Here is a 26623-nt window from a genome sequence, read left to right on the forward strand (position 1 = left end):
CTTCAAGGTAACAGTTTAATTTCTTTTAGATGGCTAGTATGCATAGAAAATGTTAGGGAGGTTTCTACCCAAGGGTGTTAGAGATGTGTTACTTAGGAATAAAGTGAGATAACAAATGGGAAAAAATGTAAAAAGACAATTATGGAACTAGATTCAAAGTAACAAAAAGGAAGTACAAGCACTGGAACAAAATACATCATTTAATCTTGTGTAGGATTCAATTAGTTAAAATGGGTATACTGCCCAGGTTTTTGTTTCTATTTCTCACACTTCCATTATATGTACCACCATCCTTCTTCAAACAAAAGGGACCACAAATAGTTGTATCTGGGATTATAAAACCCAGAGGAAGGCAGAGACATTTTTGGTGAGTAGTATATTGCAGGCCATGCTGGAACACGATTCTTTTTCACTATTACCTAGCTGCAGTCCTGAAACAATGGCCCTCATGAATAGGTACGGTTGAGGTTAGTTTCTCTTAAGAAATGTGTTGACTGCAATGATATACATCAGGGGCTGGGTTTGAATTGCTGGGAGCTGGGACCTATTAAACTCCTGCTTCTACTTTGTGAGAGCCTGGTTAACTTAAAACCAACAATTACCAGGAGCTACTTTTGGCTCCCCATGCCATCTGGTGGATTACAAACATGGAAATGTGACATTGACTTTGAATGTTTGAGAATGTAAATGAAGAAGAATTAGGACACATCTATGACACATTTAAATATAATGGAGCATACATTATGGGCAAAAAGTTAAAGTGTGCATTTCATGTGGATGTTAGATTTGTGGTGTGCTAGGACTAGATTCTGGTTCACCGGTGGTAGCTCCTGCATACTGGGTGATGCCCAATACTAAGAAACTGGTCTAGCTCCTGCACTTCGAATCTGAATTTTGAACCCTGAAGGGATTTTACATTAAAATAGTCACAAACTGTCAGAGGGGGTCAAGAAATCTAGGATCGCTTGCATTTATATGGGACAACCGAAGCTTCCCAATTTTAGTTTATAAAATGAACAGAAACAGGAGCAATGAGGTGGAGATTAATAGAGTATCTTATTTGATAGGAGATTTGAGCCATTACATAAGATCAGTGAGATCACATAAGATCTGTTATAAAATGAACAGAAACAGGAGCAATGAGGTGGAGATTAATAGAGTATCTTATTTGATAGGAGATTTGAGCCATTACATAAGATCAGTGAGTTATTTTACCAACTGAAAGTGATTTTATTTTCAATATAAGAGAATGCATGTATTTATGAAAAAGGCAGGGATGCTGACATGATATTTTTTTAAAATTGTAACTCTGAAAATGGCCAAAAACACATGTCAAAATATTATTCTAAACTTCAGCTACCCAAAGCTGAGAAGTGGTTGAGTATCATGGGACGGAAAGTAGGCGTGAAAAAATCAGATAATAACTGGAGGAGAATGTTGAAGAAACTTCAAAAATTATTGATTAGGTTATCATATATTGGATCTTAAGAATGTATAGTTTTTAGGTTCCATTATATCCCAATAATCTACGATTCCACCTTCTATCAGCGTGGAATGTTTCAGATGAAGAGAGTAGGTGTCTCCCTTACATATCATAGAAAATTATCAAGTTCTAGAGGTGTTTTGACATCAAGTACTGCAGCAAATTTCAGAAATCATCAATACTAAACTCAGGGATAACATTCAAGTGAGATTATGGGATGGGGCAATGGAATCAAATTTACCTCTCTGAGATGTTATCCTGGCATCCACCATAGCAAGGATGCAAGTTATGAGAACATGGAGGGACATGGTCCCTCCAAAGCTAGGAAACTGGTGGCAAGACATGAGTAGTAGTTTTACTATATAAATGTAGATTTTCTAAGGGAATTAGCGGAGGAAGGAGGGAGTGGGAGTGCAAGGTATTTTCCTCATTGGAACCCCATCAAGGTGAATACCTTTTTATTTTGAATTTGTTTATCTTTGTAAGTGGATGAGAGTTTATTTGAATGAAATGTATGTAATGGAACTACTGATCAATTAAAAAGACGGGGCTTTTCCCATAAAGCCAATCATGGTATCTGATGGAATAACTTGTTTACTGTCATTCACGTGTCTAGTTTTATTAAAATAAGTGAATTGTGTTCGAACTACACTGAATATTTGTCTGATGTTTAACTATAGGCCTATTCCAGTCACTGGACTCGCTAACAACTATTTACCGCTAACTGCCCAACGCTTGTCTTATGTTTAACTGCATGATTCTTCACAATACCAGGGCAATGGACTTATAATGGCCTGTCACATGGCAGTCTAATACATGTATATCACTTGACTACAAAATATTTGCCTATATTAGGGGTAACACCATTTGGCAAGTAGCAATTAACAGTGAAATATAATTTTGTAAATGTAATACAATGCTTTTTCATAACATTTTTACTGTGTTTCTTTCTACAGCAGACCCACCAAGCACAGAAACAATAAAACAGAGTAGTGAAAACATGACAAACTTAACTCAAACATCCACTGTTAAAAAATGCACCGTAGTCGACGTAAATGAGAGGTTTACTAACCACTCTGGGTATGGGAAGCAGACCAGTAGGAGGAAATTAAATCTACAACGGCAGCGGAAAATCCATACAGGAGAAAGGCGCTTTCCCTGTACAGACTGTGAGAAGAAATTTAATTTTAGGTCTGATCTTCAACGTCACCAGAAAATCCATACCGGCGAGAAGCCCTATCCCTGCACAGAATGTGAGAAGAGCTTTATTCAAAAGTCTGGCCTTCTGCGTCATCAGAAAACTCACATGGGTGTGAGGCCCTTTATCTGTACTGATTGTGATAAGGACTTTATTCATAAGTCAGATCTTCAACGCCACCAGAAAACCCACAGTGGTGAGAGGCCCTATCCCTGCAATGAATGTGAGAAGCACTTTTTATACAAATCAGATCTTCAACGCCACCAGAGATTCCATACAGGTGAGAAGCCCTTTGCATGTACTAATTGTGAAAAGAGATTTACTCAAAAGAGTTTCCTACTGTTGCACCAGAGAGTTCATACTGGAACGCCTTGAACATGAGAAGATATCAATTGACGATGCAGTTCCTCAACATCACCAGAGAATTCTCAGAAAGGCAAGACCATTTTGACATATCTACGACCCTTGTCACAGGAGAACTTGCATGGGTGAGAAACCCTTTTCCTAAACTGAACATAAGAAGAAATGTGCTCAAACAATACTTTCTATGCTATGAAAGAGTCCACATTTGAGGTTTAAGAAGTGGTTCACTCAAAAATGAGACCTTCAGCATCAGAGAATCCAAACTGGGATGCAGCTCTTTAACCATACTGAGCCTGAAAAGAAATGTACTTAAAGTACAATTGTTCTGAAGCACGCACAAGAGAACCCACACTGCAAACAGCCACTTTTGTATATTTGGTGTTAAAAGAGCTTTACAGAAAGGACAAGTGTTTATGGCATATAACAAGCCAGACTGCAGCTATGTACTGAAAAGAAATGTACTCAAAGTCCAGTTGTTCTTGAGCACGAGAGAACCCTTGCTGCAGTGAGCCACTTTCCTACATTTGTTGTGAAAAGAGTTTTAAATTTACCTTTACAAAATGTACAAGTATTTTTATAGCGCATGACAATCCACGTGAAATTATTTGTATTTAGAGTGGTGGTGAAACTTCTATGCATATTTGAATATTCATACACCTGTGCGTGTATGGGTGGAGGGTGGCTGTGTGTGCAATATTTCATTTTTGTTACTTTATTTTGACATGGTGGTTGATAAGGTATCTCTGTCCCCCATGCATTAGTATCCTAAGGGGAAGCCCTTTGGGTGGGTTGGACAGGGTTACTGAACATAGGGCAAGACTACAGGCCGTATCATGCGTGCAGTACCCACAACTCATGGATACAGACCATGCGCTGTGGGCATCAGAAATGTACTCGGAGCATGGCTGTTAGCAATGTCCTGTGTGCATTACCCACAGGACATGGCTGTGCTGTGGTTGCTGTAGGAAGTGTACTGTTCACCAGTCCTGGTCAGGTGCCATGCACCGTGGGGAATGTGGTATGACTATAGAGCTGAGAACCTGTGTATTTCTTTGCAAAAGGTTACAGACCTAAGCAGTTCTCTATGTGCATTCCCAATATAAGAATGCTGTGGTCATGAGCACTGTGCTCAGAGTATAGTTGCTGTACCGAATTGAATGAAAGCAGGCTACCTTAGCTCATCATTACCTGCTCATGAACACCTCACTCATGACTTCACAATGGGCATAATGGAGTGACATCGCATATGGCATCACCAATGATCTACTTTCACATGAAGTCTCCATTGCCTTCATCAAAGCCACCTGTGATTACCAAAGAATTATCTATATTTTCCTCTTCCCATTTGTCACTAGTTGAATATGTAGATGTTTCATGCCTCAGCACATAAGCATCCTTTTGTCTATATAGGCTGTCCGAATTCCACATTCTTCAAGCAAAGTGCGCCTCGGCTGGCAGCTTCCTTGGAAGCTCTGTGACCTCCATTTGGTCCAGGCTACAACTCCCACTGCCCCTAGAGCTCACTACGCTATGATTGCATGTAGGTAGGCGATTATGTGACGATGCCACCAGCATATGCATCGCTTGCATGGTGTTTACTTAGAGGAACGATGTTGATAGGACTGCGCTCCTTGACTACTTTAGGTGAGCTTCTCTGAGTGCCCATTATTATTGTAAAATTCCTTTGGTGCCTGTCCTCAACCTTGCTCTTATCTACTTTTTATGCTGTGAAGTCTTTAGTGACTGACTCCTGCCTGTGTACATCCTTGTTCTCGCCTGCTGTCTGTGCTTAGCTGCCAGTCTCTGCTACACCTGTGCCCAGCTCTGTGGCAATTCCAGTTCTGCTGTCAGTTCTCTTTCTCCTGTACTCTTCTTGGACCAGTTGTTCTGCTTTTATCACACATTTGTGGGTCGCAGACCCTAAGGCTGGCATTGCTGTTAAGTTCCTTCCCCTGCTTACTTACTCTCGCACCTACAAGTCTGCTATCTTACCTTGGCATATAACAAGCCAGACTGCAGCTATGTACTGAAAAGAAATGTACTCAAAGTCCAGTTGTTCTTGAGCACGAGAGAACCCATGCTGCAGTGAGCCACTTTCCTACATTTGTTGTGAAAAGAGTTTTAAATTTACCTTTACAAAATGTACAAGTATTTTTACAGCGCATGACAATCCACGTGAAATTATTTGTATTTAAAGTGGTGGTGAAACTTCTATGCATATTTGAATATTCATACACCTGTGCGTGTATGGGTGGGGGGTGGCTGTGTGTGCAATATTTCTTTTTTCTTGTTACTTTATTTTGACATGGTGGTTGATAAGGTATCTCTGTCCCCCATGCATTAGTATCCTAAGGGGAAGCCCTTTGGGTGGATTGGACAGGGTTACTGAACATAGGGCAAGACTACAGGCCGTATCATGCATGCAGTACCGCAGTACCCACAACTCATGGATACAGACCATGCGCTGTGGGCATCAGAAATGTACTCGGAGCATGGCTGTTAGCCATGTCCTGTGTGCATTACCCACAGGACATGGCTGTGCTGTGGTTGCTGTAGGAAGTGTACTGTTCACCAGTCCTGGTCAGGTGCCATGCACCGTGGGGAATGTGGTAGGACTATAGAGCTGAGAACCTGTCTATTTCTTTGCAAAAGGTTACAGACCTAAGCAGTTCTCTATGTGCATTCCCAATCTAAGAATGCTGTGGTCATGAGCACTGTGCTCATGGTATAGTTGCTGTACCGAATTGAATGAAAGCAGGCTACCTTAGCTCATCATGACCTGCTCATGAACACCTCACTCATGACTTCACAATGGGCATAATGGAGTGACAGCGCATATGGCATCACCAATGATCTACTTTCACATGAAGTCTCCATTGCCTTCATCAAAGCCACCTGTGATTACCAAAGAATTCTCTATATTTTCCTCTTCCCATTTGTCACTACTTGAATATGTAGATGTTTCATGCCTCAGCACATAAGCATCCTTTTGTCTATATAGGCTGTCCGAATTCCACATTCTTCAAGCAAAGTGCGCCTCGGCTGGCAGCTTCCTTGGAAGCTCTGTGACCTCTGTTTGGTCCAGGCTACAACTCCCACTGCCCCTAGAGCTCACTACGCTATGATTGCATGTAGGTAGGCGATTATGTGACGATGCCACCAGCATATGCATCGCTTGCATGGTGTTTACTTAGAGGAACGATGTTGATAGGACTGCGCTCCTTGACTACTTTAGGTGAGCTTCTCTGAGTGCCCATTATTATTGTAAAATTCTTTTGGTGCCTGTCCTCAACCTTGCTCTTATCTACTGTTTATGCTGTGAAGTCTTTAGTGACTGACTCCTGCCTGTGTACATCCTTGTTCTCGCCTGCTGTCTGTGCTTAGCTGCCAGTCTCTGCTACACCTGTGCCCAGCTCTGTGGCAATTCCAGTTCTGCTGTCAGTTCTCTTTCTCCTGTACTCTTCTTGGAGCAGTTGTTCTGCTTTTATCACACATTTGTGGGTCGCAGACCCTAAAGCTGTCATTGCTGTTAAGTTCCTTCCCCTGCTTACTTACTCTCGCACCTACAAGTCTGCTATCTTACCTTGACCGCCTGTTAGATACCCCAGAAGATCTTCTACAAACTACTTCCTGTGGCTAGACCAGTTCCCACTACAAGCCTTTGTCGTCAGTTTGTTCTCTGATTATGCTCTACTTGTGACATTGACGCTTTTGTCTTGAATCAGAAACATTCTTCACTGGCTCCTGCTTCTACCACCTTTCCTCGACTTTTCACCAGACTCAACTCTTGTCCCGTTGATAATTTACAGCAGACTATATTATTTCCTGAAGAACTCTGGGTTGTGTTTGGACAATCCATTATCCCAGGATGAGCTTCCTCGTGCCATAAGGGTTTGGTAAAATTGCTTGTTGACCTTTTTCTTTTCTTCTCTTTACCTGTCCTTGTGCGAGGCGGCGTGTTTTGTGGCCTATGGACTTTGAAGACCTGCATGCTGAAGATCACCTAGGTTTCTTACTTCTCTAGAACTCCAATAGGTCCATTAGCTTCATGATTTTTCGTCACTTTCCTTTGCTTATCTACTTGTATTAATGCCAGTTGTATCTTTCTTGTAGGTTGGGTGGCAACGCCGCCAATTCTTTCCAACCTTCTTGCTCAGAATCCCTACTGCAATTTCTTGCTGCCTTTGGGAGGAGTGGGCGGTGAGGTTTGAGGAGCCATTTTCTCGGACTACTCGACCTGAACGTTTGACAAGCTGTTGTCTGCCTGCATTGCCATAGAGGCTGCCGTAGACCCACTGTCTGCACCCATTCAGGCCATCACAGCTCTCAGTACTGACATGACTGCTGCTTACAATGCTTAACAGCATTGTTTGGACAATCTGCAGGATAATACACATCCCTTGCCTCCCGTTGCAGAAGTGGCTCCATGCGCGTTCTTCCAACCATTTTATTTGTCACACAGCGCCTTTTCCATTGGCCCGTCTTAAACAGTTTTACACAGATTCCAAGATGTAAAGGACCTTCACCAATTCGTGCAAACTTCCCTTTTTGTGTAGGTCGGCCTCTTTTTCCACACGCCAATTATAAAGCCACTTGCTTGCTATCCTATTTAAGTGGTGTGGCTGCCGCTTGGACTAATCTCTTGTTAGACTTAAATTGTCTTCTCCTCTATGATTTTGATGCTCTTACCACAATGATAGGACAGTTCATTGATGCTTAGCATAAGGCAATGGCCCCAAACTTAGAACTCTTTGAGCTTAGACAAGGGCATAGTGACTTGTTTACTTTCTTAGTATGCTTTAACCAGCTGGCAGATGAAACATCCTGGCCAGTTGAGAAAAAAGCTGCAGCTTTTTACTGTGGGCTTAAGAATGAGTTAAAAGATGTGTTATCGGGTATCGCCTCTATTCCAAGTGATTTCCCGGGACTAGTAGATTTGGTCCTACAAGTAGAAGCCCATATTTCAGAAGGATGCAGGGAGAGAAGACAGTGTTCCTGAGAAACCACTCCTCAAGTCCACAGAACTGGTTTTTCTGTAGGGGCAATGCTTAGACCCCACCAGAACCCATGCATATTGGCAGAGTAAGAGGTTATCTTACTAAGGAAGAAAGGGATAGATGTTGAAAAAAAGGCCTATGTTTGTAATGTGGTAAACTTGGTCACTATATAGGGGATTGTCCAGTGAGACCAACTAAGACACTTGGAAATGGCTGTTCCGTCCGTAGGTAGAACTGCTTAGAAGTGACGGGTGATTAAAGGTTCCACTCTCTTTATATTTGAGTTGCTCTCCCATCTAAACATCCCTGTAAATTTGTGGGTAAAAGAACAGGAGACCAGGTTCATTAATGCATGTCTACACTGCAGGGCTTGGGGTATATAAATGGATGTATCCCTTGCATATGATCTTAAGTTTCCAGTCATGAACAAGAAATGACCTGAAGCAGTCTAAGTGGTAGATAGTTCGGAATTGTTATCAAGACCCATACTTCAAGCCCTGGAAGAACTTCTAATGGTTGTGGTCACTGGTGTGAGACAAGCATGGTATCAAGAGATGACACAGACAACAAATGTAACAGTTTCAAAACCTTTATTAAAATGTCAGGCTCCCTCTCCCAAGTTCAGGATACAGTTCCAAAGGATAATGTTCATTAAAGACTTGGACTCCCTTCCTCCAAGCCTCGAGTCTAGGTTCACAACACACAAAGGTTCCAAGGAGCCCAGGGGTCCTTCCCCAAGTTATAAGTTCTGATGCACAATCCACAAATTTCCAAAGGAACTCTGGGATCTTCCCCAAGCTTTAAACCATAGTTCCCAAACACCAAAGTTCAAAGGACCTTCAGGGTTCTCTTCCCCAAGCTTCCAGCCTTCGTCTGGATGGGCTGGATCATTTAGATAGGTTGGATTTCAGTTATGTTATGTTATTTGAACTTTTAGAGCACACGGTCACCAGAGGCATCTTGGCGCTAAGGTAGAGAGAAGGAGGAGCACCAGTTATAAGCCACTACAGAGTTAGAATAGCAGGGTCTTCAAAGATTTTTTGAAGTCTAGATGTTTAGGTATAGCCTTAATCATAGGTGGCAGGTTGTTCCACATTTGAGCCGCAACCACCGAGAAAGCCCGACCTCTAATACGTTCACGACGATAGGAGGGAACTACCAACAGATCAGCAGAGGCAGAACGCAGCCGGCGTGAAGGGTAGTAATGGGCAAACTTGGACTCAAGGTATTCTCCCCTCAGTCCGTGGAGCGCTCAATGAACAATACAGAGTGACTTAAACTCAATTCTCCGACTGACAGGGAGCCAATGTAGAGCACGCAGCACTGGAGTGATATGTGCACCATAGGGGGATCCGGTAGCAACACGTGCAGCCAGGTTTTGAAGGCGCTGAAGCCGTTGGATTAAGCCTTTAGGCTGCGCAGGATATAGCGAGTTACAGTAATCCAGTCAGCTGGGCACCATGACTGCAACAACCGGTGGATGAAGGGGAGCTGGTAGGAGCAGGAGAACCCTCTTCAATATCTCAAGATGAAAATGACCCACTTTGCACACGGCAGAGACTTGGTCATACATTGATAGAGAAGCAGAGAGGGTTACACAAGATTCTTGACCTTTGTCACTGGAACAGGTAGAGGGCCCAGGAAGGATGGCCAGAAGGAGGACACCCAGAGTGAAGGATGAGGGGGGGCACCAACCACCATCACCTCTGTCTTGTCCCCATTCAACTTCAGCCAATTTCGGCCCATCCACTCATCTACAACAGCCAGGCACTGATGGAGGCACAACGACACCTCAGTCTTAAGTCTCACAAAACAAATGCCTCAAAGTAGCTTAGGGGCTCCCTTCCCCAAGCTACCAGCCTTCATCTGGATGGGCTGGATCCTTTAGATAGGTTGGATTTCAGTCTTAATTCACACAAAAAATTACCTTAAAGTAGCTTAGGGGCTCCCTTCCCCAAGCTGCCAGCCTTCGTCTAGATGAGCTGTAATTTCTTCCCCTGTTCTAGGCGCAGTTAACGGGTGGCACAGCCCACCCATTACAGATCACCCAACCAATGTGGTTCGGCCTTTGTTCAGCCACCTCAATGATTCTTTCAGGCTCACAAATTCACAGAAATTCAAAAATGGAAGGCTCTTGGGTATTTAGTAACTTTTTGTCTTTTCTGTTCCTCTAGTATTCTTCCTTGGCTGTTTACAAAACCCTTCACTCTGCTGGTTTGATGTAAGAATATTAAGGATCTTCTTCAGCATTTTGCTCCAACTCCACTAGTTCCCCTCGCCTGCACGTTTACTCTACTAGTGTTCTGTTTGCCAGCAACATTGTTTCTTTTTGTATAGTAGGGTTTGGAACTTCAAGCCTTTTCAATTGAGTTTCATCAGAGACTTTCAACAGTGTGCCGGCTGCACGTGACCACTCTGATACAATTTAATGCCTTTAGTTTGGTTTTGCTTTTTTGCGCACGCCCAGTTTCAATACAGATCTTTTCTCCGTTCAACAGCTTCTTGATACTTGAGGTCGTTTCCTCCCAGGGTAACAAGCTCTCATTGAACATGGCGAAGGGGGCCACCCCTCTCCACGGCTCCCTTCCCTCCCGCACTCCGGCTCCTTGGAGACACAGCTCCCTCACCACGCATCGACACTCCACCTGGCAATCTCACCTTCCAGCAGTTTGGCATCCTCTGCCCCTCCGGACGGCAGCGCTCGCTTCTCCTTTTCCCTTCGTCCTCCTTGGTCTCTCTTTATATTCACTAGTGCCCTTTCAAGGGCTTTCAGGTGTGCACCACTTTCCTTATTTACCTGACTCCCTCTTCATTGTTCCAGTACTACAATAGTACTTTCTATTAGTAACCTGCATTACTCTTTGGTTAATCTTCTTCTTCCCAGTACTGGACTTCACTCTAGGGAAATCAGTAGGATAAGAGTGACAATATCCTATGAAAGCTGAGGGAGGTTGAATTTTGTCAATGTCATGAAAGGGGGTACACCATGTCTCGCCCTCTGGTACTCTCTCCACAATCCCCAAGGACCCCCCACCCAGATGATCCTCCTTCACTAATCCACCCCCAGGGTTGGGATACAAAAGCGATGACCCTTCCCTGGCCACCTGAACAGAAGATCCCTGTGGAGTAGATGTGAGAGTACCTTCCGGTTGCTCACACTAATCATACAGAAAACCTTTATTTTATTAGTATTTCATTGTATTGTTTAAAGCACAGACCTAGCTTGAGAGCAACAGAGCACTGTACAGAGTGTGGGTAGTCAGTGCTTGGGCTAGCATGTTTTAATAGTAGTGCAATAGTGTGAGTTGCAGTCTTTGCATCCATTGGGATTAGTCCTTGGTCAGGTGTTGTTGAAAAAGCCATGTTTTGAGAGATTTGCGAAACTGGAGAATTGTGGGTCAGTGTTTTTCATCTCATTGCAGCCCCACATTTTGGCTATTGGGGCTTCCCTGTCTTTCTACACACACAGCCCATCAACAGACTGGGAAAAGCACACAGTGCCATTTGTATCTCCCTTCTGTGCCCAACATTATCTAGAGCGAGGACCAAGACTGGTTGCTCATGCCTCCCCTAGTGTGGCACTTCTTGAAGGCATTCACGAAGAAGGAGCCTTCTCCCAAGAAATACCTTATTGTTATCTTGATGTTAAAGATGTGTTTGAGAAGGTGGATGCAGAGAAACGGCATACGCACAGGGCATAAAATTGCCCAATTGACTTCATTCCCAATGCATGTATTCTATGTACCTCAATCTATCCCCTAACCAAGGCTGTAGCTAAACATGTATGCCAGTGTCTGACTCTCCAAGGACCGGTTTTATCCTCCATTCTAAATTGCCTGCTATCTCACCCCATTTTTTGCGCCTGAAAAAGTGGCTGACCTATGGCCCTGTATCGATTATAGCTACCTCAATGATATTACGATTAAAAAACGCCACCAGATACCTTTGATTTCTAGGTTTCTGGACCAGGCCCGTGCTACAACGTTTCTTACCAATTTGCATTTGAGGGAACTACAACTTGGTACATGTGAGGGTGGGAGATGAGTGGAAGACTGCATTCCATATGGCCTGTATCCGCACTCGGTTATGCCATATGCATTGTGTAACATACCTGCTACTTCCCAGCACTTATTCAACATGATATTGTGCATATTTTTCTTGTACTCTATTTAAACATTGTCTTGATTCATGAAGCAACATACCGAACAATTGTGTCCGGTCCTGCAATGAAAACAAGCCCAGGGGGTGTTCGAAACCCTGAAACAAATGTTCACATCTGCGCCCATATTACAAAATCCTAATCCTAACCTTCCCATTATCAAATAAGCTGATGCTTCTAATATTGCCCTAAGTGCCATTCTTTCACAGAAATGTGTGTAAGCTTGTCAATTACATCCAAGCGCCTTTTATTCTTGGAAATTCCCATTTAATGAGACACATTGCACCAACACTGATCGTGAGCTCCTGGCCATGTGTGCAGCCTTTCAATAATGGAGACACCACTGAGTGGTGGTATGCTCGGATCATACGGATATCTTAGCTTTGGGTTCTACCAAGTGCATCACTGCTTGACTAGCTTGATGGCATTTATTTTTCTTGTCCTACAATTCTCTTGTGATCTTTCAGCCTGGCACTCAGAATGGTAAGGCAGAGGTGCTGCCTCAGATGTTTAAATCAGACAGAGCACCAGCGGTGACATCAGAGTATTTCCAGAGAAACACTTCATATGTCTTTGTGCTATGCATCTTTCCATCCTATGAGAGACCTCCATGCTTGGACTTTACAGAATCCAAATGTTCTCTAGGATATGGATCTGTGGGTCCAACAGGGCCTTCCATATCACATTTCTTTGATATATCTACCCACCAGCTACGTCCCGCAGAACACGTTGACCTGGTTCCATGATTCCCCACTGACAGGACAACCCAGATCTAAGAAGATGCTTGAGCTCCTAAGGCGATGGGCATGGGGCTGTTGGACACCCACAAGTATGTGGAAACCTGAGCAGTATGTGCACAGTTTAAACTTTCTCACGGTCCACTAGTAGGGCTTTTAGAACACAAGCCAATCCTGGAAGACCCTTGGAAGACAGTTACCATAGACTTCATCTTTGAACTACCTCCCTTGGATCAATACCACATTGTATTGGTGGTGGCACAAAGTGTACCAAGATGGGAGATTGTATTTCATACTGCAGCCATTCTGTCCCATTTGTTGCTACAACATATATTTTTTTTTTATTTTTTTTATTTTATTTTGATATAGCTGAAGACATCAACTTTTCAAAATGAGTCATATACAAAAGAGAATAATTACAACATAAAATTGATAAAACAGTGTAAACTTACGTACAGTAACAGCGAGCAATACAATACAAAGGAGAAGAATGAAAAGCAACGGAGTTAAAAATAGGCCTATAAATTAAAAATGTAAGTGCAATGAAGAAATGCAATTAGGTCTATGGGGAGTAGGAGCCCTATTAATGATAGTAATTATGTTAATAGTAATTCACGAGTACATCGCGATACTCACAAGGGGGCTAGTTAAATAATGTTTCGTCAGGTAAAACTGCCTCTAAAAAGTGAATAATGGCCTTCATTACTGAAAATCTAACGTTCTTAAATAAAATACTCCATATCTCGTTATCATTCTTCTCGATGTACATACTCAATAACTTGTTACAATGTTTGTCACGAATGGCTATTAAATTTGGACATGACACGATTATGTGTTGGAGGGTTTCCTTTACATTTTGTTTCTCACAAAATCGGCAGAAGCGGTGGTCCACTGGAATGAGTTTACTTCTGGCCATAATTTCTCTTGTCGGCCATAAATTTAGTCTTGTCCTCAGAAATTTATTACGTATGTTTGCAGATGAACATTTCATGAGATAGCCTGCCGCTTGGCCAAGGCATTTAGTACCGAAAAGGTTAGGATCAAAATCCCTATATTTTACACAATGTTCATAATTTGTGATCCAGTCCCAATTAAGGAACTTTCTTTTCGCTTGTGCCGGATGATCAATGAGAAATTGTAAAGAAATATTTGCTCCAACTAAAGTGTCCAAAACCGTATTCCTCCAATTTAACGAGAAACCAGATGAGGACCCAGCTAGGTGATGTGTGACGGTACACAAGATGTTATTATTGGTCAGGCCGAGAAGGCTTTTACGGAAAAAGGCGCACATTCTCCATTTAACTTTGCTATGGAGAGAGTTCAAACCCAATTCGAACCGTAGTAATGGCAGTGGTGAGCAATTCGGAAGCCGCAAGACCTTTTTCCAGAAGGTGGCCTCAAGTCTGTTCCATATGCTATGCCTGGAGTACAGTTTGGATTCAACACCATAGAGTAAAGTGGGGACAACTTTTTGTTCATAATACATCAGGATGTGTTTCAGCGTAAATTTCCCAAACTTATATAGCAGGATTTTCGCTTGGGATATCAAATTTAGCAATTTCGAGTCTAGCATATGTAGCAGTTTCCCATCGCTAACCGTGTTTTGGATATAGACGCCAAGATACCTAGATTCCGAAACAATGTCCATAGTTTGTTGTTGAAAGGACCAAAGACCCTTGTAGGATTTGCATCTGGTAGTAGGCCTGCAGACCATAATCTGGGATTTGGTTAAGTTTACTATTAGGTCATTAGCCTCCACATAGGTTGCTAGCGCAGCTAAAAGGTTTTGCAACCCTATAGGAGTCTGGGAAATCAATACTAAATCGTCTGCATAGAGCAACCAAGGAATACGTTGACCGCCCAGCTCCGGAGCGTCTGCTATAATTCTACGAAATGATAAGCCTAGGTCAAGAATAAAGAGATTGAACAGTGAGGCCGCCAGTGTACATCCTTGCTTTAGACCAATACAAGTAGGAAAAGGGGCAGACAGGAGTCCTTGCATTGTGAGCCGAACTCTCATGGTAGCATCTGTGTGTAATTGAATAATTAGAGCCAAAAGCGAGGGAGGGCAGCCAAGATCTTTTAGTTTGTTAAAAAGTAGATTTCGATTTATAGAATCAAAAGCAGAACTAAAATCAATAAACGCAAAATATAAGGTTTGTTTCTTGGATGCATATTGGGACTTCAGCATATTAATGGTAATAATGTTAGGGATCGTCCCCAGTCCGGTAACAAAGCCAGATTGGAACGGATCCCTTTTGTCATTCGTCTTTGTCCAGTTATTAAGTTCTCGCAATATGAGACGGGTATAGATCTTTCCCGAGACATCAAGTAATGAGATGGGTCTATAGCTGGATGGATTGGCACGATCACCCTTCTTATATATTGGAATAACAATGGATCGTCTCCATGATATCGGAATTTTTTGTAAAGTATTAATTGATTCAAACATGGTAAATAATATATCTGCCCATGTGTTCGGAAATTGTTTAAGGTGAGCATTTGATAAACCGTCAGGTCCAGGTGCACGCGAATTGCTTGCATGATTGATGTAGTACAAAATATCTTCCTTATCGAAGTGTAAATAGAATGGATGATTAGACTTTAGTTCAGGAACAAAGGTGTGAGATCGCAGAGTTGCGAATAGGTCCGAGTAATATCGTACCCACACATCCTCTGTTACGTCATTTGTCTGGCAAGCAACCTGATGGCCTGATGTAGATTGGTTTATGATATGCCACGACTGAGCAGAATTTTTAGATGATAAAGATACTAGCATATTTCTCCCATCTGATTGATACAATTTGGCTTTTATTCCCCTTACCCAGTTTCTATAACTAGTTTGTATACGTAGCAGGGCAGGCCCACGAAGATCTGATGGTAACTTTAGCGCTTCCCTTTTTTCTGCTCGAACCCTGGATTTTCTGAGTCTTATTTCGTGGTTGGGAATGTGCAAATGCGATGTTTGTTTATATTTATGAGTAATAGAGCTGGGTTGGAAGAGCTGCATAAGATCATAAAAAAACGTGTCTGAAGGCAGTTGGTCTGCATCATTATTATTTAGTTCGCCGTGGTAACGTAGCTGAAAGGCCTTCAGAGACTGCTCAGACCACTTTAGACGATTTCTGGCAGGATTTATCTCATACATTCCCTTAAGAAAGGAGGAGTGTGGTTTAGCAACAAACATGTTTGAACTCAAGGTACTACACAGAATATTATGATCACTCATTTCTGATTCTGTTATTTGAAAGGATGTAACCATGTTTGACATTTCCATGTTAACATACGTGAAGTCAATAATCCCATGGCTACTTGCGCGATGCCATGTAGCTCTAGGTGGTATGTCCTGTACATGGGCACCGTTCAACATATAGAGATTCCGTGACTTGGTAAATAGTAGCCACTTATCCAAACGTTTTTGTTCGGATTTGAGAAAGGGTCCCAAGCAATGTAGGTTCAAATCACCCGCTAAATAGATCATATCTACGGCTCCATCCATCGTGATTATGTCAAAAGCCTTAGATATTGCTTCCATAAAGGAATCATCAGAGATGCCAAGGTGATTCCAGTAGATGTTAAGTGTAGCACATATATAACTTTCGCATACAATTCTGGACATTTGTATGAAATCGTTTGGACAGAACCACGGAGTGATTTTCAGACCAGACGTCTGTTTAACAGCCGTTAACAGGCCAGAGGTCGGGCGACCCATTTGATGCTTCACAGCAGGTGATAAGCATACATCATAGTTATTCCAGGACGGTGATGTGACCAACCATGTTTCTTGCAGCAATATAACATCATACTTCAACAGATGGAGGGAATGATTATTCAGTAAGTGCCGATTCCCTCTAGAATTCCAGCTGGCAAAGAATAACTCTGATGTGGAAGTAGATGACTGCTAAGGTTGCTTGTTCTGATATTGACAACTACAGAATTTTCCAGGGCGAGCTTGAGGGTTGGTGGAAGATTTGTTTTGGGGGGTATCTATACGCATAGCAGGTTTATCTGAAGCATCAGGGATGTGGAACACCGTGAAGCCGAGATCATCAATTTGTGACTTCACGGTCCATATAGTATTAAGAACCACCCTTGAGTTAATCCATAAATTTACAACAGACTGATTGGAAGCTTCTGGGAACTCCACAAGTTCTATATCTATGGAGATGATATCATCAAGCTCTGGGATCTCACGAAATATCGAGAGAACAGAGGCTCGATTTAGATTATACTGTTTGGCCGGTAATGGCTGGCAACTAAGGGTCAGACAATAAATTGCCGGACGCTTCGAGCGTATAGTTGTTGGTTTTTGTTTGGCGGATACCAGTGGCTCATTGGGATTTATACACGAACTGGTCCCTATTTTAGGTTGTAGAGCTATTTGAGGGGCGAAAGAGGTTTCCAGGAACTTAGTGAAGGTGGATTGTAAAATTCGTTCCATATCGCCGAGTGAATCTGTTTTAGCATTGCCAGTTCCGACTGGGCAACTAGGCCCAAGGTTGCAAGACAATGCTACATCCACAGGGGCAGGGGGACTGGATTTTTTCAGGATAGGGGCTACCACAGTCAGCGGTTCAGGTAAAAAGGGCGAGGTAGATGGCGCAAAAGTCACATGTTTAGGTGCTATTTTGGAGGATAAATATTCGTCCACTGCTCTTCGTATCTCTCTCCCCGTATCCCGATGATCTACTTTCTTGGCCACAAAAGTATTACCCGTAAGACTATTTATAGTTGGTTTAGGTATACTAGCCCCTTCGCAAAAAGAGTTGCTCATCGTAGGTTTAATATGGGATTTATTTGACATCTGCTCAGCCACACTAATCAATTCACTTAAAGGGCTATGTGCCAAGACAGGAACAGTGGGAGTCGGCTGTAACTTGGCTTTTTTTACAAGTTGTTGCGAGTATTTTCTTGTGATGGCTTTAGATGCCAAAACAGAAATAGATACTGGGGGTGAAAGTTTGTTAATAAAAGCTTTAGTTTGGGAAGTATGAGGTGATACAGATTTGATATTTTTCGTTTTTTTTGCCCGATTTAGCAATCGAGTCTTTTTAGGTAGTGGTTTCTGGGGATTCTGAGGATCGAGTCCAACGGGTTTAGTCCCAAAAAGGGGATAGATGGATCTCTTCTGCAAGTCAGTTTTTGATGCGACTGTATTCTCCATGGTGTCAACTATAGGTTCAGGTATGCATGGTATAGGTTGATAGGCTTGATCAATGGGTTCAGCCGAGTCAGAGGTCTGTAAAGCTACAGACCTCTTACCATTTATATCAGCTACCGGCTGACCCAGACTCACTAGTCTATTAAAAAGTACAAATTGATTATCAAGTAACAGGTCATACTGGTTTGATTGTGTTTCTGCCTTTACGACTAAAACTTCGAACAGTTTAGCAAGAGCTAAGATAGCATTGTTCATAGATGTGAGTGCTATGCTAATACTGACAGTCTGGGGATCAAGACTCCCAGTAGTCGGAGGGGTTTTTTTTTCGACCATTTTTCTGGGGGTCGGAGCTATAAAGGACAGATTTGCAACTGAATTTGAAGCACTGATATTTGTGAAAAGCACAGGAGATTTAGACAAGTTAACCAAAGATGCTTGAGGTGACTCAATAGAGTCAATAGTGTCTAAGTCGATAACAGGTATCTCCTGAGCAGCTAAATTCGACAATGGATTAGCAATCAGTGAACCACTTACGGTGGAAACAGAAATTTCACATACATCAGAATGAGGAGCAGCAACACCAGTTAAAACATTTGTTAAAATGGCACTATCAGTAAGAGAAACATTTTCTTTCGCAAAAGTAACAGATAGACCAGGCGTTGTGCCAGTTTTTAAGGTCTCACCAATTCTGACGTCCATCACATCAGCTGAAGAGTCGTTTTGACGGGTTAATCGTTTTGCAGAATCCAGCTCCATTCCATGCGTGATATCTTTTGGGCCCGAGGAAGCCGTTACTAGCTGATATAAAGAGGTTTCAACAGTATTTCCAATAGGGCATAAGCTAGTTTCAATAGAACTGGCATTTCTACAAAAGGGACGGATATCCATTCCTGGGAGCATCTCAGATCGACTCTTAATTGCGCCTATGGCGCGAGACCTCGGTGTAGAACTAAGTCGAGGTTTTTTTGTAGGTGCAGGGTGAGGGATCTGGGGACAACTTGATCCATTAAACCTATGCAACTCAGTTACCGGAGGCATGCCGGTTGTGAGAGATTTTAAATTGCGTTTCATAGTCGACGGTAATAGTGTTACCTACTAAGATGGAACTTGGTAAAACAAGAACAAATGCCACCAAGTTCACCGCTTTGCCGCGACGAGCGCGGCGAAGCGGGACTTGCTCGGGTGCGCGCGCGCGGTGCGCGCGCGTTCCAGGTTAAGTAGGATCCGCCTCCACGTAAACAGAGCCTAAACAAAATTAACAACAATGTTTAGGTGTTTAGTTCGAAAGTTCAATGGGAAATACTATCTTAGTACTCCAGAAGACGTTTCACCTTGTGGGAAATGCAGTCCAAACACACAATAGGGTAAATCAGCACCAAAGCGTCTCTCCAAACAAGTTTTCAGCGTCTCCAGGAGCTGCACAGAAGCGTCTGCGGCAAAGCGGGACTTGATGGGACTTTCTCGGGTGCGCGCGCGCGGTGCGCGCGCCTTCCAGGTTAAGTAGGATCCGCCTCCACGTAAACAGAGCCTTGTGGGAAATGCAGTCCAAACACACAATAGGGTAAATCAGCACCAAAGCGTCTCTCCAAACAAGTTTTCAGCGTCTCCAGGAGCTGCATATATTCTGTATGTTCTGTGCACATGGCCTGCCTAAGGTTGTGATTTATGATTGTTGAGCAGTTTATTTTGAGTTTCTGGAGAGTACTAGCTTTGCTGCTTGGAATACAAATTTGGTACTCTTCATCGTAGCATCCACAAACATATGGCCAAAGGGCACTGTTAAACCAAACGTTTAAGCAGTATGTTTGTTGCTTATGCAAACTGACTGGTTGCCGCTGCTAAATCTAGGTAAATGTGCCTATAATAATTTGTTACATGTTTCGATCTGGGTGTCCCTCTTTTATGCTTTGCAAGGCATGCAACCGCACATGCTACCTGATCCGATCCCTGTGTCTTCCTTGGTCTTCACAGAAAGAATGCATGTTTGTTCAATACACACAGAACTGGTAAGGTATGAAGAGGCTGCACAAGGAGCTTATAGACACAAGCTGATAAACATTGTCATGAAGCAAGAATACCAGGTTGGTGATAAGGTATGCTTTACATTGTAGCATCTTCATCTACATGGGTCATGTAATTATGTAATTATTACCCTGTTTTGCAGGACCATATGCTGTTGTACAAGTCTGTTCACCAAACCCTAGCAACCTTGTGGAAAGTTCATGCAGTGTTTTGTGTCACTACTGGATTCGCACATCAGCCATGGCCAGTTATACTATCTCGTGTACTGGAAGGTTATGGCCTCGGAGCCCATTTCTGCCCCACTCTGTGGCAGATTCCAGCGCCGATGCATGATCTTTTTCTACTCCAATCGAGGATTCTCTGTGGGCTAATTGTTGTGCTGCAGACCACACCTTCGTTAGGACCAGATGCTAGTGCTGGCACTGCCGTTAAGTTCCTTCAACCTGCTTACAACCTCTAGCATTTATTAGTCTGCTATCTTATCTCAACCACTTAATATGTACTCCTGCAGATCTCCTTCAAACTTTTTTCCTGTGGCTGGACTAGTTCTCTCTGTGTCATCTTCCCCTAGCTAATGCTCTACTTGTGACCGCTATACTTTTGCCTTGAATCAGAGACGTTCTTCACTTGCTCCTGCTTCTGCTGCTACCTTTCATTGACTTTCCTCAGGACTCATCTCTTGCTGTGCTCTTGGAATTTTGTTTTCAGCGAGCTATGTTATTTCCTGGAGAACTCTGCTTTTTTTGGACAATCCATTATCCCAGTAGAAACTTCCTCGTGCCATTCAAGTTAGGTTTCTTTTATTGCATCTATTTTGTTTCTTCATTCTATCCATCCCGTGACATTGGTCGACTTTCTGGCCTATAGACATTCTGGCCTATGGACTGTGGAAAGATCACCTAAATTCCCTACCTTCCTAGAACCCTATCACCTAAATTTCCTACCCACCTAGAATGCCATTCAATGTATTAGCTTCATTTCTCTTATCACATTCTTTTGCGTGTTACCTGGCATTGATACCCGTTATATCGTCCTTGCAGCTTGGGTGGGAAAGCAGACTAGGACTTCCCAACATTTTGCACAGTTTGCTGCAGTTTCTTGCCACCTTTTTGCGTTCCGAGGGGCCACTCTCGTGGACTACATATGCAGCATACAACCATACAATCTTTATGGGCCCTGTATCCAAAAACCCTACTCATGTGGCTTCACCATTCTGCTTACCGAAGATGCCACCAGGTGCTAACCTGCTCTCTACAGATACTCTTGATGTGACTCTGCTCTCTACGTCAACTCATATTTCACACGTTGTACCCATTTACAGTTGCTTCACTCATTTCCATTGTGCACATAATCTAAACCGTAGTGTTTCTTGAGATGTTGATTTTACTAATTCAGTATTTTAATTGCATCTCAAGAATCTTTCTTAAACACTGCTCTGCCCTCTGCATTTGCTAGTGGCGCATACACGTTGGTGATGTCTTATGTGATGTCATTGATGATGTCATTTGTGATATTCTTTTAGGTCTTCATGAACAATGCATGTCTGGGAGAGGTTGTGCAGCTTTTGATATTTTTAGGTGTATGCGCACATGTGTGTGTGTGTGTGTATGCATATATCTATATGTATAATATATAGAGGTTAATCATATATTATGGTTGTACAGAGCAACACAAGATTTTGTTCATTATAAATAATAAGGGCGGGGGGTGAGTAGTTTATAATACCACCATACAAATGGTGAAAGAAACATAGAGCATATATCACGTGATAATCATTGTGAGCATTTTTTAAATATATATATATATATTTTCATATGTCTGTACGCATGTATCCCAAATCAACATATTTAGCCTGGAAGGTGCTGATCTTGTAAAAATAAAGATGAAAGCTTATTTCAATGCACTGCAGGTTATACTTTCAGGAAACGTCTAATATTTGATTTCTTTTGGGCTGTTTATTGCTTTGCTTTCTCTGCGTTTGTGCCGTGACGTAAAAAAAAAATCCATTAACAACCAATGTATGTATTATATAGTACATGTGCAATAGGTACTGGCTCTCAATGTTTTGCTTCATGAGAAAGATAATGTCCATTCCTATTCAAGTGTGAAAGCATCTCTTGGGAGGGATGTGGGGGAGCACGAGGTGTTGCGCTGTCACCAGGAGCACTTTCTAATGCTCTAGGCTAGAGCTCTTCAAACTGTATTCCCAGGGGTGGGAGCTTGGGGGGTTGAGGGGAGACCCCAGTTTGAAATGTTAATGATATGTATTTTTTTTAATGGAGGAAATGGGCACAGGCGGCTCACATGGGGACTGGAGCATAAAACTGCCTCGGGCACCAATAAAAAGTGGGCCACAGTTGCAAATGGCAATTCATTCCTTTAGCGACAGACTGTTTGAATAGTACCTGGGGTGTTTTTGTTAAAATGTAAGCAAATTGTGATATTTAGAGATTTTTTATTCAGTAACAATGGTCAAAACTACTAGCTGCATAGTGAAGTAACTCATCAAACTGGCCCAAATTGGCCAAAAAAGAGGCCCATTTTGTCCATAAAAACTGGCCCACACTAGCATTTTGCATTTTTGACTCTGGCATTGTCCTATAGGCCAGTCCAAGCGTGGCGACTCATCCATGATAGGTGAGGTGGCGTCGACCCAGTGGCCCCCTCACCCATTATGGAGGAGCCGCAGAACTAGCCTAGTGAAACACTGAGCACTCCCTCATCTGCTTTTTCCAGTTTAGGGAGTGCCCCTGGGCTGACGGAAGTGTCAAAGGGAAACAATGTTTCCCTTTGACGGTTCAGTTCCCCAGCCGCACATGCTCACTGAGCCATACACGGCTGGGGGCGTTTTGCTTCGCCAGCCTTGCGTAGCTCGTTGGAAATGTTGGGTGCGGAACTGCATGTCTGCAAATGCGAGGGGGAGATCCTGCGCCTCCTTGCACATGTGGACAGAGCAGCCTGGAGCGGGGCGTTTAAGCACCCATGTGCAGGCCCCTGCACACAAGCGCAGGAACCAGGAAGCTCCTGCTTCCCGATTCCTGTTCATGATCCAGGAGCTGGAGCGCTGGGGAGGAAACATCAGGACTGGCGCAGAAGGTACGTTTATGTTAATTTATTTAAAAATGTGTATGGATGTGTGTATGCTCGTGTTATGAGTGAGTGTATGGTGATGGGTGCTCGTGTGAATGATAGTGATTGGTGTGTGTGTGTGTGTGTGTGTTTCCTTTGGTCCGTTGAGCTGATTTTGGCAAGTAGAAGGTGGGGTGAATTTGTTGCACAATCCCCCTACCCACCTGCCAAAATCAGCTCTCCTTCTGAGGGGGAGAGGGATGGTATTTATTTACTAGACATCTATCATAGATGTCCAGTCAAAACCACCATGCTTTCCCCCTGGGCCCTCCAGCGCTTTGCATATACACATAATGATGTTGATTGTGTTAGGCATTGTGGGGACCAGGGGACAGGGTTGGTATCTTTTTACTGGACATCTATCATAGATGTCCATAAAAAAATATCATGCCTGGCCCCTGGGCTCCCAGCGCCAATTGTAAACTGTTTGGCTTTTTACCCAATTTTTAAAAAAGTTTTAAGTATGCTCTAAAATGCAACATTTTAACCCATTATTTAAAAATAATTCCCGAGGGGAAAACCCCTCGAATCTCTCTTGATTGGTTCGGGCTCCATCGCTGCACTTGGTTGCTATATGAGGTAAATATTTATGCCCCTCCACTTCGAAAGTTCACCAGCCGCCACTGGCCCTGAAACTGTGGTGGGAGCAGGGTGGAGGAGCCAAGGGACTGTGGTGGGAGCAGGATGGGCGGGAGCCATGGGATAGTGGTGGAAGCAGGGTAGGGAGTATGGTACACTGATGACGCACAATCCTTTATAGCCATTTGGACTCACTGTCCATTTGGCATTTTTGGGAGGGTTCGGCCTGCCCACATTTTGCTCAGAGGTGTTGGGGGGAGGAGGGGGGCCAAGCCTAAAAAGTTTGAAGACCACTGCTCTAGGCTATATGAAACTAAATGACATGGTTGGTCGGTGCATATTGAGGAAAGGCAGTTTGGTTATGTTCTGAAATAAACATGCTGGGATAGAGGGCCTAGATTCCCCAAATGCAGCAGCCGTTCTGGTACATGCCACTGGAGCTAGGATGTTTTGCCGCTTTAGTGTGGTCTCACACCCGATCTAAATGGGAACACATAGGTATGCCGTAATTCACTAGGATGATGTTATTCCTGTGAATTATGAGCTTGTGAAAATTGCAAACATTAAATAATTATTAGAACCATTTCAAATTATTATAGGAGGGGAAAAGAAATATGGTGAGGGAGAATGGAGTAAGGAGGAGAGGAAAACCAGACAGCAGCAAGATTTAATGAATAAGGTTAGGTTACATAGATGGTGCCTAATATCCCTCTGGAGGTACTTGGAACCACTATAAGGGTAAAAGAGAAAATTAGGTTGTGTGGGGCTACGCTTTGAGGGTGAGAAAGAGGGAGGAGGGAGGCATGATGGTAGGTCGGTAAGGGAGAAATCAGGGCAAATCATTCTCCAGGCTCTAAGATGAGAGGGCTCGAACTATAGCACAGGTGCTTCAAAAGTCATCTCTTGTATCGGTGTGTGGTGCAGGACAAGAGATAAGATGTTCAGTGGTAGAGGACGCATTTGACAGAGAAGAGTCTGACAATCATTCCTAAAAGAGTGTATGTCAATCATTCCAAAAAGACGGTAGTCATTTTGGTGCATCATTTTGGTCGCAGAGCCCCTTTCAGCGCGGCCAGAGTGGAGCGAAAGCCAATTCAGCACTAGTCGTTAAGTTTAGACTCGGTTGACATTGTAGCCTATGTGTAAACGGCCCTTGCGCCAAATGAGCAATCTGAACGTGAAAAACAAAGTCTCTGGCGAGAACTTAAAGCGTCCTTGCCTCCTCCTCACGAAGTTCAGTCACAGCTTACAGTGACGCCCAGGTGAAGCTTTCCAGGCTGGGAGCTCGAGGTGTGCAGCCCAAGAGCCAGCAGCAGTGAGTGAGCGGCAGCTGAGCCAGGCTGCGTAGTAGTCTGGCTTTTTTCCTCTGTTACCATAAGCGCCCGGGCCTTACATAGGGGGGGAGGGAGGGTTCATGCCCAAGCTTTCAAAGGGGCAGTGGCGGGTGAGCGCTGATCTGCTATGGTCATCAGCGCGGGCAATACTTCCAGCTCCCCTCATTGCCTCCTGTTCATTCAATGCAATTCATTAGGAAATCATCACAGAGGGGCCGTTGTCACTTCCAAAAAGTATCAGTTTGTACTTCACACTGAAATCCTCTTCCAGTGGCCATTGCAGGACATGCAGGGTAGGATACAATCATTCCCAGACACACTGCAAGGGCCTGCCAGTAGATGACCCTTGCCCCTGAAAATATAAAGCTTTTTCTTCACACTATAAGCTACTGGTAGCCAGGTCATATAGTGTGGGGACAATATCACCCCCAGGGACACTGCAAGGGTCTGCCAGTAGAGGGGCCCTTGTCTCTGCAAATAGGTACCTCTTGTACTTCACACTGAAAGCTACCAGTAGCCAGGTCATGCAGGATGGGGACAATATCACCCCAGACACACTACAAGGGTCTGCCAGTAGAGTGGCCCTTGTCCCCATGATAAAGAACCAGCTAGTACTTGGGACAGTAAGACATGTAACGTGAGGTGTAGCTCTGCTGTCCAAGGTTGGAAACCATAGTACATGTAACCTGAGGGATAGCTGCAGTTTAATGCTTGGGACAATAATATATATAACCTGAAGGATACCTCTACTGCTTAAAGCATGTAACATTAAAATGAGTAATCTGGGGGATCGCTCTGCTGTCTAAGGTTAGAGACGTAAGACATGTATCCTGAGGGGTAACTGCAGTTTAATGCTTGGAGCAACAAGGTATATAACCTGAAGGATACCTCTCCTGCTCAAGGCATGGAGCGGGAAGGCAAGTAACCTGAGGAACAGCGCTGGATTAGTCTAAAGAATAGTTCAGCTGTCTAAATGCTTGTAGTAAGAGTTGTGGCCACTATGGGATGGGTCTGCTGTCCTTGGGTCCCAGCTGTAAAGATCTTTGTAACTTATGATATAGTTCTGCTGTCGAAGGCTACTGCTGCAACGTGTAATGTATGATATGGCCCTGCTTTCAGGGGCTCCTCGACAAGATATGTGCAACCTAACAGATAGTTCTGCTGTCTAGGATTCCTGATGTAAAATCGGCCTAACCTAAGTGATAGCTGTGCGGTCTAGGGTTCCTGCTGTGATGGCAATGTTCAGTGTTACAGGCTCAAATACAAGCGATTCTGGCCATGAACAAAATCAGTGACTGGCAAATAAACTAAAGACAAAGCAGCCCATCTCTATGAAGATCATTAATATTCTCGAGCATGGGGTCTTGCATGGATTCACATGCTCATGAATATTCCTCGTTGTCAGGCTGGGAATCCTCTGTAAATGTAAAGCAGTTTAGCTCTAAGCTAAAACTGCTCATC

General features: G+C 43.3%; 1 protein-coding gene across 2 annotated transcripts in view; it reads left to right on the forward strand.

Moving 5' to 3' along the window:
• The window catches only part of LOC138467452 (uncharacterized), a 665424-nt gene extending 643401 nt beyond the window's left edge, over window positions 1-22023 (forward strand). For both annotated transcript variants that reach the window (XM_069607453.1, XM_069607454.1), the window contains one exon: window positions 2440-22023. In XM_069607453.1, coding sequence (XP_069463554.1) covers window positions 2440-3056 — 617 coding nt within the window. In that variant the 3' untranslated portion in view covers window positions 3057-22023. The remainder of the gene's footprint in view (window positions 1-2439) is intronic.
• Window positions 22024-26623: the final 4600 nt, after the last annotated feature.

This window comes from Ambystoma mexicanum, chromosome 4q (genome assembly GCF_040938575.1).
Source record: "Ambystoma mexicanum isolate Mex_15411 chromosome 4q, UKY_AmexF1_1, whole genome shotgun sequence".
Taxonomy (NCBI): domain Eukaryota; kingdom Metazoa; phylum Chordata; class Amphibia; order Caudata; family Ambystomatidae; genus Ambystoma; species Ambystoma mexicanum.